We start from the raw sequence: 13,396 nt of genomic DNA on the forward strand, positions 1-13,396 counted from the left end.
CCGTTTTCTTTGTTGAAGGAGTCCTCAGATTTTGTAGTTTGCAACACTCTGTCAGGAGGTAAAGATCCTCTGCTATCACCTTCTTCACTCATGTTTACAAAGTTGAATCAATGGAAAACCTGAAACAAAAACAATATTAAATTACCAATTTGATGGCTACAACTAATTATTATGGAGCCGCCATTTTGGAAAATGGTTTAAGGGTTGCTCTGAGGAGTTATTTTCTGTCGCTATAAGACTACTTGACCCTCAAAACCTATTCTTTGATACCAAAATTAAGTATATAGGTCTCAGGGTTCCTGAAATATTAGATAATCACTGCAACACATCCGCCATTTTTAATAATGTCGTCCAAAAAAATCTGACACGAATTAGCAATGCCTACCCAAGCTAAATATCTTCTCTAATGGTACAAAAACACAAATCAAAAATAAAAATCTCTGGACAACAATTTTTTGACGAAGGTATATCAAGAAGCCAGGACTACTAGTCACTGTTCACAAGCAAGGCCAAGATATAGATTTGATGCAAATGTCTCACAATATTTTTTAATTTTTTTTGTACAAGGACGACTTTGTATTGAGTACACGTCATTCATTGGACGCAGAAGACATTGATTGATAGACACCTTTGGTCCATTCACTCTACTACATTTATCTATGAAAAGAAGTGCATTTTTTATTAGCTGGTTCGATTAAAAAGATCCTTTGTGCTAAAAAAAAAAAGTTAAATATAGCAAAAGCTCTGTTGGTCTTAGAGCTCTGCAAGCTGTGAACAGTAGTAAAAATATAACCTGGATCTTCTGCATGCGATCTATTCCCTGGACCGATGTTAAATTGTGCTAGATTTCTTTTTCTGCCAGTTTGGGAGCAGACTGAACTGTTGGTCCTAATCAAAGCAAATTACCCTATATTTCTGTTTATTCTTTGAACAACTTGGGTAGGGTTGAGATCCACCCAATAAATGTCTCTCTACTTCCTTACTTCATGTACCTTTGCTCCCCATCCCTTATGAGCATAGCTAATCTATATGTCCACTCCTTTTCTCCTTCCCTCTTTTTCAGAAGGCATAATCTGTGCAGCAATGACGTTAATGTAATTCGTAACCTTTGACACTGAGACACACAAGATTCGAAGCATCTCGAGCCCTCTGCAGTTTTTATTTTTGTATTCATTTTCATAACCTCACCCCAGAATTTGTTCTCTAGGTACTGATGTAAACTTCCTAGTCTGCTCGACTTAACTCAGGGTTATCCTGGTTAGATAGGAACTTAAGTTTGATTCCTCAGATTGACCACTGGAGCAAAGCCCTTTGGAAGTAGCAACAAGGTATTTCTAAATTTCCATCCAAATACTGTCAGATGACAAGCTGATTTGTTAAGGTCCCAGATTTCTGGTCTAAACACCTGCTCGTCCTATATTAGCACGGAAAAAAAGTTCAATTTTGTCCGATTTTATTGTTTTTTTGCCATGAAAATTTCCCAATTGCCAGATATCAACATTTGAAAGTCATAGGACACAAACTCAAGTGATTCCTTACACAAAGATAGGTTAGAGGGGATCTACGATCTTTTATCTCAAATTTCATGATCGTTCTTTATTATTTAGACTTTTCTTCAGATTGTGGTTGTCTTACTGCGCCTCTGCATCCATCAGATGTGCTTTTAAGTGCATCTGCAGTTTTCCACTGGATTGAGTCATCTGTATTTAATAAAACCCCTACGTCAAAGTTTCCAACTTTTGGGATGTCCTGTGAAGGCTTGAGCACCTCAAGTACATATTGTTTATGGTCCGCGAGGAAACCCTGGGTATCAAAAACATATTTGACTCTTCTTGGTGTATTGAAGCAGGGGCTGAATTTCCCCCACTGTTTAAAACTCCTCTCAGATATTTGTGTACAGGGGCATTATCATTGCATGAGATTTTCTTTCATTCCTAAGCTCCATCCCAGTTTCTCTTATGTATGCATGTATATAGTAAAGTTCAGTGTCTTATTTTTACATATCTTTACTTCAGTGTTATAATGTTTCTCAACATGTTTTGTTGATTTTCCAAAGGAAAGCAAGAACAAAATCATGTCTGTATGTGGCACATAGAGGCAGCAGTTAGTCATTGGTGTAGATTTACTACAGACATTAGCATATACAAACGTTCCGAAGAGAACGTAAGGCATTACAGCAATGCAACAGCAGGTGTTGTAAACAGTACTAAAGATCCTGTATGCATGGGGCTTAAACCATTTACATTTTTTTTACATATCTACTAGAGGTAATTAATGGAGAGCTATTCTTTTTCTCATCTAGAGTGCTGAAGCAGTAAAAAAAGCTAGAAGCTATTTGGAATTTGTGGAGGATTTCATTCAGGTCCCTCGAAACCTTGTGGGTATGTATAATAGGTCGAGATTTGAATTAATTTCCTATTATTGATATGCCGTATTTGGAAGTGAGGTGTGTACAATATGCAATTGGAAAAACGAACAAGGCCATAAGCCAGTCACTGCATCATAAAGAGGTTGGGCCCTCAGATTTGTAATACAGGGCTTGGCCATGTCTAGGTCTTGCCAATTAACCTCTTTGAATAGGTGTGTGGAATGAAGGACTTGTTGGAAAACCAGGCGCTGAACCAATAACACATTGGTTACTGGAAAATAGCTGCTAAGGAACTGGAAAAACTGATTTAAGCGAACCAGTTAACAAATAACCTACTGGCCGGCATTTAAAAAAAAAATGTATTGAATTACTTGTCAGCTTTTTAACTGTGGTCACGTCTCACGCTTCTCATGTTTTAAAAAAAAAAATACTCATTTAATGTATTGTGTTTTATGATGTTTTGCCATCATTTTACGATTTTTTAACGAATCAATAAAAGTATACTTGACTTGACATTGGTTACTGTAGAAGTGGGCTCAAGTCTCCACAGCCATTCACAAATTGTGTGAGGTCATAAGCAGTTCAATGAATGGGAATTGCTATTACTTTACTTATTTTAACTTGCACATTGCAGTGCTTTTTTTGGATTTGTGTCTAAACCATAATGTCCCTTCTTCAGTTTGTTTAGGTTTTGTTTGTTATAGCAAGTATTCTGCATTATGTAATTCTTTGCACGTGCAGGGTCCTAGAAACACTTTTAAAATGTAGATTTATTTCCAATTGAAAATGCATCTGTTTAAACATGCTTATAATAGGCACAATTCATTGATTTATGTAATATTTTTTTAAAACACGGTCCTTATATTTTTAAACAAACATTTTAAATTTAGAGCCTAATGTAAGCTGTAAACTGAATGCTAAGTAACAGCCAAGGGGTCAGTAACACAATTGCTTTTTGAAGTTTTAAAAGTAAGGGGACTGAAGTAAATAAAATTGTATGTATGGTTCTGTTCTATTTGAGGCAGATGTTTCTGGATTCAGGAAGAAAACCCATGATGAGAACCAGGATATCAGGTTCTTAACTTTTTCGTCACGGTCATGGGATTCTTTCTGATATCCATAAACAGTATAATAGAGTAGCAAGATAAAATAAACCCTTTTAGTGGGTGGTAAACCAAAACATAGAATGAAAAACAGCTAAAAAATATATCTGAAAAGCTTACGGAGAGATGTGTGCAAACATCAGTTTTGGTGTCCGATTAGTGTAACAGGCAAATGAAATGCACCTGTGTGGCATTGTACCTCTGTCTGATGTACTCTTTGTATCAGATGTCACACAGGTTTTGGCCTTGATATTCCCCTTGCCTCCTTTCCTTTTGCTCAGTCAATATCCTTCCAGTTGTTCCATGGATATGGGCAGTCTAGTGCGTGTGTCACAAGCGGAGACTGAGAAAGACTGTGTGTTTTTCTCCTCAATACTGATTAGTGATCTTCAGCATCCTGAGAGTGAGTCTTTCATTCCTGACATCTCCAAAACACCTGTCTACAGATAATCTTAGTATGCCGCCTTTCCCAGTAGCTGCAAATAGAAAGTGCATATTTCATGTCAACTTATTGATATCTAAGTTTAGAATAATGAGACTGGATGACATCCAAACTCTTCCTTGTGTGGACAGTTCCCCAATAAAACTTTCATGTATGTCTCTTTAGTACACTTTTTTGAGTGACTCAGAAGTTTTAGATGTTGCAAAAGACTGTGTGATTAAGACACTTCTTCTGAAGTAAGGGTAATAATCAATAATGAAGCCGATTATCTAAAAAGAATAAAGACTTTGAATAGTTTGTCAGGTTTTTCCTTACACTGCCTTCATCCAAATGTTTTGCTGTTTTGGCCATTGCCTTTAAAAGTACATATTTATTTTTCTATAGGCAAAGTGATTGGGAAGAACGGAAAAGTGATTCAAGAAATTGTGGACAAATCTGGAGTCGTTCGGGTGAGAATTGAAGGAGACAATGAAAACAAACTACCCAGAGAAGATGTGAGTTATGTTTTTAGGTTTCCTTCGATGTAGGTTTATAATTCTGTGTGCACAAATATTTGACAAGAATAAAAATTTTATTGCTTTGAATGTTAGGTGGTTACTGCGTTGTCCTAATTTGTTGATATAGAAAGACCTGTCACACCGAAATTTGCATGTTGATGTAGCGAGTTAAATTTGGTGGCATTTTTATTGAAATTTCACAATGCTATACAAATCTTAAATTGTAGTATTAAGGGTCACGCACAGAGGTATTTATCTTTAAATGTTTTGCTTCAAAAAAATGCCTTTAATGCATGTTTTGTTTTTCTCTTTTACAGGGGATGGTTCCCTTTGTATTTGTCGGCACTAAGGAAAGCATTGGAAATGTGCAGGTTCTTCTAGAATACCACATTGCTTACTTAAAGGTATCGTCTTGTTGATGCCTCTTTTCTCAGTGCATGAAGTGAAAAATTATACTTGCATCTTAGTGCACAGTCATCTTAAATTTGTTGTTTTTGTCTGAAATGTCCGAAGATACACACATTGGTATCCTTTCTTGTTGGAATATGACTAAACTTTTCCTTTCTTGCTATGCATACAGGAAGTAGAGCAATTAAGGATGGAAAGGTTACAGATCGATGAACAGTTGCGCCAGATTGGTATGGCTTTCAGACCACCTTCTAGCCGAGGAACTGAAAAAGAGAAAGGTTATACGACTGATGAAAGTACGGTTTCCTCGGTTCGTGGCGGCAGGTCATATAGCGGAAGAGGGAGAGGTCGAAGGGGCCCCAACTATACATCTGGTTATGGTAATTCATTTAAATAATTTTTTTTGTGAAAAGTAATTGCTCATAAATAAAACTCTGCAGTGTCGACCAACGTGGGTGTTGATACTGCACAATTGTCTAGATACTATTAGGGTTTCTAACTAATTCCTTAAATAGTTTCATTTTCGCAGCAGAAACATTCTCTTCCATAAATGTCTGAAACTAATATCAGTGATGCCTTTGAATGGCACAACCTACGAAACTCATTTCTGAAAGCAAAAAGCTGTTGTATAGTGATGCGCATGACTGTGGTGTTCTTCCCATGCTGTGCACAAGTTATAATGTAAAATTCACTTATTTCGTCTTTAAGACTATAAGTAAAGCAGCAGGTTGAAACATTTTTAACAATGATTTTATTAAACATTTTCAGTGAACTGCAGAAACAAAACATAAGAGATGGATTAAATCTTAAATTGTTTGAATGGACAAGCAATAAAATAGTTGCATCTACTTCCAGCACTGCACAATTTCACATTAGATTTTATTTTACTCCTGATCCTCACTGGTACATTTGTCAAAATTCACCTTTTGTGCTAGACGTTAAAAATGTGATTATTGTGAACCTGTACAATTAGGTTAGTAGCAACAGTGATTAACACATTTCATGGGGACCTTGTAAACAAACTGTACACATTCTGTGGGATATAGAGGTTATTGGGCGAATAGCCAACATACAGACCAATAAGGGAATATTGTGAAATCTTTTAAAGGTTATTGGATCAATCACGTAGGCCTAAGGACCTATCATTACCAAATATACGCTGGCTACTGCACATCTTGTTTAAAACCAAAATAATTTGAGTTGTAAATTCTAAAGCTGCCTTTGAGAGGCAAACCAACAGGCCCTATGTGCTAGAATCAAAGCACCACTAACCTATGGATTTGGATGTTGCTGAGGGAACTTTGTGGATCCTACCAGTCTCCTTCCCTGTCGAGACTTTTGAACACATGCAAGGCTGCGCTCAGCACTGATGGCAAAGGTGGAGGAGGGGGATAGGAATATGAGAGAGTGCGCACAAGAGACCTCATCAGTTGTTAGTCATACAGCTCGTCTTGGCAGATAGACATTCTCAGATTTCTTTTAGCCGCTCACAAGTGACTGCTTGTTTTTTAATATCAAACAACACAAGACTACTAATACTTTCTGCTCTTTATTTTAAAAATACATGCCTTTTATTTTTCATTTACATATGAGTGGGAATATTGTACAGGTAATATGAAGGAGGACACACTAAACATCCAGTCTATCAATGACACAGTAGCGTTATCTTTCTAGACCCAAGAGGAGAGTCCCTAGACTAGTCTTTTTCCAGAAACAAAGGATTGTACAGGAGTTGTTCATATAACACTGTGGAAACAAAAGAGAAAGTTGTTACAGTACAAATTTGAGCATGTGACAGAATACCAGTAAGTAGGAGCCAGGAACAATACAGGCCCAACAGGAGTCCCACATTCCAACTAGGTAACCTCTAATTCTCTTCCAGGGCATACTCATCAATAGTCATAAGCAGTGAATTATCCCCGTCCATGTGCGGGACCCAGGAGCTTATAGCAAAATATATATGTACATACATATACTGGTGTATGTCCGGAAATTAAAGTTTATAAACTTTCAACCCCATACACCCAAATATGTATGAAAACCTCCATATATGTAACTATGCTGTCCCATCAAAGAATTCAAACTAAAAAGGGACAAACAGCCAGAAAACAATTTAGCAGTACTTGTATAGTAATACATCACTTAAGACTACTTGTAATAGAGGCCTTACACCCAAATGGCTTCATACAAGAATATTTTATTTTCCAGAACAAGCAAAAAGAAAACCAAGTAATTGCAGGCAGTTTGGCCCATAGGCTGCATAGGGATAACTGTCGTAAGACAGAAAAGACAACTGCCACCTTGCCTTTAAGATTTACAAGAACCTAGGCACTTTGCCTTTAAAAACCTCAGAGAGCACTCTGCTCCCAGCATGCACCACAGGTGACAGTTAGGTCAGTTCTTTTTGTAAAGGCGTATAAATCAACTTGAAAATTTGTACAAGCATTGCTCGTCCTGGGAGGTGGGTGGGGTGCTTATGACTTTGATGAGTATACCCCTGGAAGAGAACTAGGATTACAGGTAAGTAACTTATCCTTCTCTTCCAGGAGATACTTATCAATAGTCATAAGCAGTGAATACAATAGCAAGCACATACCCCACACTTCGCGGACGAGCAATGTGGCACCAGGAATAAAAACAACCATTATACAGTGGCTACCAACAATTAATCAAATAGATTTCTCAGAGATGCTTAACCGACTTGAGTATCTGCCTGAGCATCTGAATCCAAGCAGTAATGGCGAGAAAAAGTATGAACCGACCGCCATGTAGCTGCTTTGCAAATCTCTACTTTGGAAAGGTTTCTGAGGAGGGCCATAGTAGAGGCCTTTCCTCTGGTTGAATGCGTTTAGGCCTCCCCTGAAGAGATGTATTAGCTAACTGATAGGCCAAGGAAATACAGGAGACCATCCATCTTGAGATGGACCGCTTAGAAGCTGCTAAGCCAGTATTAATGAGACCATAATTGACAAATAACCGGTCCGTCTTTCTTATATCTTTAATTTTGTCCAAATGAAAGGACGCCATTCAAGGAATGCCCCGGGTGTGGAGCAAAGTTTCCACACAGTGACCACCACGAGGTCTGTAACCTGTACTTATCGCCAGAACACGACGAATCCAGCTGTACAGCCTGCGCGTCCTTTCGATCCGAGAAAACCATCCGAGATCGGAGGGCCCGTCGACACATGCAGAGAACAGCTCCGGAACCGTTGGATATCTTCGACGAGGAGGTTCCGCTCGTTCCCGAAGAAAATTCCGATGATCTCCAGATCGTATCAGAGGCAGACGACTCAGATGACTCCATACCATCGGGTCAGCGCGTGAGTACTACTGCCCCTGCACCGCACACAACACCCAGATCGAAGGCAAAGGTCAACTCTCCGCCTCCGGGGCCCAGTCGCGACCAAAAATCCACTTCAACAGCCCCGCCATCGAGCCCGGCTCCGAAGAAAATAACTAAGCCTTCCGGTAGCTTGGTTCCGAGCAAGCCGCACATGCCGATCCCACCAGCTCTCTCGGCACCGAAACCGAAAGAAGTCTCGGCTCTGAAACCGTCGACTTCTAAAGACAAGGGTACGAAGCCAGCGTCTGACGCCTCGAAGCCGACGAGACCAGCTTCCACTCTGAAGACATCGTCTTCTATGCCGAAACCGACAAGGCCTGATTCCGATGCGCCAAAGCCCTCGAAACAGCCTACCACACCGAAAACAACACCTTCGGTGCCGAAAATTACGCCAAAGGACACTAACCACTCCTAAGGCTAAAGACAAGCAGCAACCTCGTCCGGTACCGAAAAAATCGACGCCGACAAAGGTTTCTCAAGGAGAAGAACTCTTCCAGCCGGATCCTCTCCAAAAGAAGATCTACATTCACCCAAAGACAGGTCATGTGTCCACTACACCACACAAGAAGAGGAAGGCAGATGACACACCCACACCTGTGGTTCCTGCCAAGAAGGACTCCACGACATCCCCTATGCACCCTTCTTCACCCTTCTTCACCAATACTTCCTTCTCCTTCATCTCCTGCTCCTCTTAACATTTCACCACAGATGTCTCCTTCTCATTCTCCTCTGTTACCTCCACACTCACCTCAAAATGATGATGAGTATAGTTTAGGAGGAGGCATAGACACAGGTGAGCCTTTCCCATACCCTATACATGAAACAGACTGGGAGTACCCAAACCCACAGGATATACCAGACATTCCTGACCCACAGTCATACCCATCAAAACCTTATACTCCAGAAGATAACATTGGCATTGGGCACCTATTGAACAGAGCTGCAATGTACCATAAGGTCACAATGCATTCTGATAAGGCAGAGGAGGATTTTCTGTTACACATTCGAACAATCGCAAAGATCTGTTCAAATTCTTCCCATGATCAAAGGGGTGATCAAACATGCTACAGAGGTTTTTAAAGACCCTGTACGTACTAGGATTTTAAACCCTAGAATTTAGAAAAAATATAGGCCTGCACCTACAGATCCTACCTTCATTAAGGGACAACTACCATTAGATTCATTAGTTGTATCAAATGCTAGGAAGAGAGCAAACTCACAAACATCAGGTGACGCACCCCCACCTGACAAAGAATCCATGGTCATAGATGACTCAGGCAAAAGAATAGCTGCGCAAGCTACTAACATATGGCGTATAGCTAATACACAAGCCCTACATTCCCGGTATGATAGGGCTCATTATGACCAGTTAGAGAAACTGTTAGAACATCTACCTGACCAATATAGGACACAGGCAAATGATCTTATACAGGATGGCAAGCTTATCTCAAATGCCTCAATCAAGTGCGCACTAGATGTAGCAGATACTTGATCTAGAGCTGTAAATACCAGTGTCGTACTTAGAGGACATGTGTGGCTACGCATTTCAGGTTTTAAACAGGAAGTCCAAACACCATTTTAAACCAACCATTTAATCAAAACCAATTGTTAGGACCTGAAGTAGACACAGCACTTGAAAAAATGAAGAAGGATACAGACACCGCCAAATCTATGGGGGCTCTACAGTCCACAAAAACTAGAGGTTCCTTTCGTCGCTCCTTTTATAGAGGGGGCTCCAAACAAACAGGTGCAGATAATACAACATCCTTCAAATCTAACACACAAACATCCTCTAACAAGAGATACTTTAGAGGAGGATATAGAGGAAATAACAACAAAGGAAGAGGCCGTGGTAACAACAGTAATCGAACCTCTTCCGCCTCAAAACAGTGACTTTCCTCTGCTCCACCAACAGCATTCCATTCCTGTGGGGGGCAGATTAACGCAATTCCTGCCTGTCTGGAACTCCATCACATCAGACAAGTTGGTAAGACAGATTATCCAGTATGGCTTCTGCCTAGAACTTACAGCAACCCCTCCTCACATACCACCCAGACAGCATCCAATGTCTGCAGAACACCTTACTCTGCTCAAACAAGAAGTTCTGTCACTTCTACAAAAGGACGCAATCCAATTAGTTCCTTTACAAGAACAAGGAACGGGGGTTTACTCTGCTGTACTTTCTAATTCCCAAGAAGGACGGGACACTAAGACCAATTCTCGACTTCAGGCCTCTCAACCATTACATTCAGTCAGATAATTTTCATATGATCACTTTGCAACAAGTGCTCCCACTGCTGCAACAGGGCGATTTCCTCACAACACTAGACCTAAAGGACGCCTATTTCCACATTCCTATACATCCTGCTCACAGGAAGTATCTAAGGTTTGTACTGGAAGGACAATATTATCAGTTCAAGGTCCTTCCATTCGGAGTGACAACGGCACCACAAGTATTCACAAAGTGCCTAGCAGTAGTAGCAGCACATCTCAGAAGACAACAAAAACATGTCTTCCCTTATCTGGACGACTGGCTCACAGGGGCGGCTGGTGACATTTGAAAGTGGTGAGGCGTAAACTAATTTGCATATTGCCCCGCAGCGAGCGAGCGCAGTGAGCACAGCGAGCGAGCGCAGCGAGCGAGACCGAACCACCTTGCATCCATCCATACATCATTCATGCATCCACCCATCCATCCATCCACCCACCCATCCTGCATCCATACATCATTCATTCATGCATCCACCCACCCATCCATCCATCAATTCTGCATCCATCATTCATGCATCCACCCATCCATCCATCCACCCACCCTGCATCCATCCTGCATCCATCATTCATTCATTCATCCACCCATCCATCCTGCATCCATTCTTGCATCCATCCATCCATCCATTCATCCATCCTGCATCCATCATTCATTCATCCATCCACCCACCCATCCATCCTCCATCCTGCATCCATCATTCATTCATGCATCCACCCATCCTGCATCCATTCCTGCATCCATTCATCCATCCATCCTGCATCCATCATTCATCCACCCATCCATCCTGCATCCATCATTCATTCATCCACCCATCCATCATCCATCCTGCATCCATTCCTGCATCCATTCATCCATTCACCCATCCATCATCCATCCTGCATCCATTCACCCATCCATCCATCCTGCATCCATCATGCATTCATGCATCCACCCACCCATCCATCCATCCATCCACCCATCCATCCACCCATCCATCCTGCATCCTTTCCTGCATCCATTCACCCATCCATTCATCCATCCTGCATCCATCATTCATTCATGCATCCACCCATCTGTATGCGTGTAGTTACACGCATACAGATGGGTGACGTAAATGCTACTATTTCCTCAGAAACCCACATTCTTTTTCTGTTTTATTTTAAGTTCCGTGATTTATTGAAGCGTAAATCTTTCTCAAACTGAGCCCTATTTGTCTTAGTAAATCGGGCAGACTCCTGCTTATAAAGTCCAATAAGAGTAACAAGGTGAATGAATAAAATGGCTTTGACAAGAGTGTGAACATCCTTCCGACTACAGCGTGACAGTGATAACCGGCCTCAATTCATACGTCTGATTTCCACCTGAACTTCTCTTGCTTTGCTCTCTGAAGCGTCTGCTTTCTGAAGCAGTTCACTGCCGACCACATTTTTAATCCCATTGAATGCTACTTTTCACGATGAAACAATAAGACTTCGAGTTTAAATATGTGCCAATTCTTCTGACACAAATCTATACATTCTCCTCCCATTTCACGATTATTTACAATAAGAGGCTCGAACCTGGTTTCCCAGCACCAAAGTCGGCCTGCTAACCGTCAGGATTGGCTGGGGGGGGCACCATGACTCCTCGCCCAGTCCCCCTGTGTAACCCCGGGGGCTGCGGCCCGCCCCCAGGTCCTCTCTCTAAGGGGAAATGCACAGGGAATCAATCTGCGCATGCGCGAACATGATTCTGCCCATAAATCAACTTGCGCAGATGCAGCAGGCCCATCCGCCCCCCGCACGGAAAAGTCGGGTGTCTCCCGGATTCCCGGGCGGCAGGTAGCGAGCAAGATTATTTCAGTATTTGTTGTATTTGTATTTTCGTGACGACGCGGTGGGTCCATGGGGCTTAGTGGGGCTACGCCCCTACGCCCCAATGGACGCACCGCGCCTGCTGGCTCATAAAAGCAAAATCATTCAACCAGTGTGTTCAACACACACATCAGACAATTCAAACATTGCACGACTTAGGGTTCACAATCAACTACACCAAGTCGCATCTGCAACCTTCTCATATATATCAGTATCTAGGGGCTACAATAAACACGTCTACAGCTCTAGCGTATCCCAGTCCAGCAAGGATACACAGCATTCAAGCCGTAGTCACAGTCTTTCAAACGCAACACTCTCTGCAAGCCAGAGTGTTCATGAGACTAATAGGCATGATGGCATCTTGCATCTTCATAGTGCCATATGCAAGACTGCAAATGCGTCCGTTACAGGAATGCCTAGCACAACAGTGGAACCAGGCTCAAGGTCAACTAGCAGACCTGGTGTTGGTACACAGCCGCACACATTGCTCTCTGCAGTGGTGGAATACCAAAAACTTGACAAAAGGGCGGCCGTTCCTCGAACCTGTTCCACAACTAGTGCTCACAGCAGACGCATCCCTCACAGGATGGAGAGCCCCTCCTACATCATACAACTCAAGGACAATGGAACAGTCAACAAAAATTGTTCCATATCAACCATCTAGAACGGCTAGCAATATTCTTAGCACTCAAAACATTCCAAGTACAGAACAAAGCTGTCTTGATCCGGACGGACAACATGACAGCCATGTATTATATACAAAAACAAGGAGGGACACACTTTCTACCACTGTACCAGCATGCACAAGACATTTGGAGATGGGCCATTCCACAAAACATAGATCTGTTGGCAGAGCACCTTCCAGGAGTTCACAATCAGATAGCAGATCTGTTGAGTCGGCAGACACAACAAATTCACAAATGGGAACTACATCCACAGTTTCTTTAACCATTCTTTCGCAAGTGGGGTCATCCAGACATAGATCTGTTCGCCACACAAAAAAATGCAAAATGCCCAACCTTCGCCGCCAGGTTTCCACACCCGCAGTCCAAGGGCAATGCAATATGGATGAACTGGTCAGGCAGATTTGCGTACACTTTTCCGCCAATACCACTAATACCACTAGTAGTACGC

General features: G+C 41.6%; 1 protein-coding gene across 7 annotated transcripts in view; it reads left to right on the top strand.

The window, feature by feature from the left end:
- Window positions 1-13,396, top strand: part of FXR1 (FMR1 autosomal homolog 1) — a 343,266-nt gene that overhangs the window by 177,701 nt on the left and 152,169 nt on the right. For all 7 annotated transcript variants that reach the window (XM_078665656.1, XM_078665660.1, XM_078665655.1 and 4 more), the window contains exons 9-12: window positions 2,303-2,381; window positions 4,298-4,407; window positions 4,728-4,814; window positions 4,991-5,198. In XM_078665656.1, the coding sequence (XP_078521782.1) occupies window positions 2,303-2,381; window positions 4,298-4,407; window positions 4,728-4,814; window positions 4,991-5,198 (484 nt within the window). The remainder of the gene's footprint in view (window positions 1-2,302; window positions 2,382-4,297; window positions 4,408-4,727; window positions 4,815-4,990; window positions 5,199-13,396) is intronic.

The sequence above is a fragment of the Lissotriton helveticus genome, chromosome 11 (assembly GCF_964261635.1).
Source record: "Lissotriton helveticus chromosome 11, aLisHel1.1, whole genome shotgun sequence".
Lineage (NCBI taxonomy): Eukaryota > Metazoa > Chordata > Amphibia > Caudata > Salamandridae > Lissotriton > Lissotriton helveticus.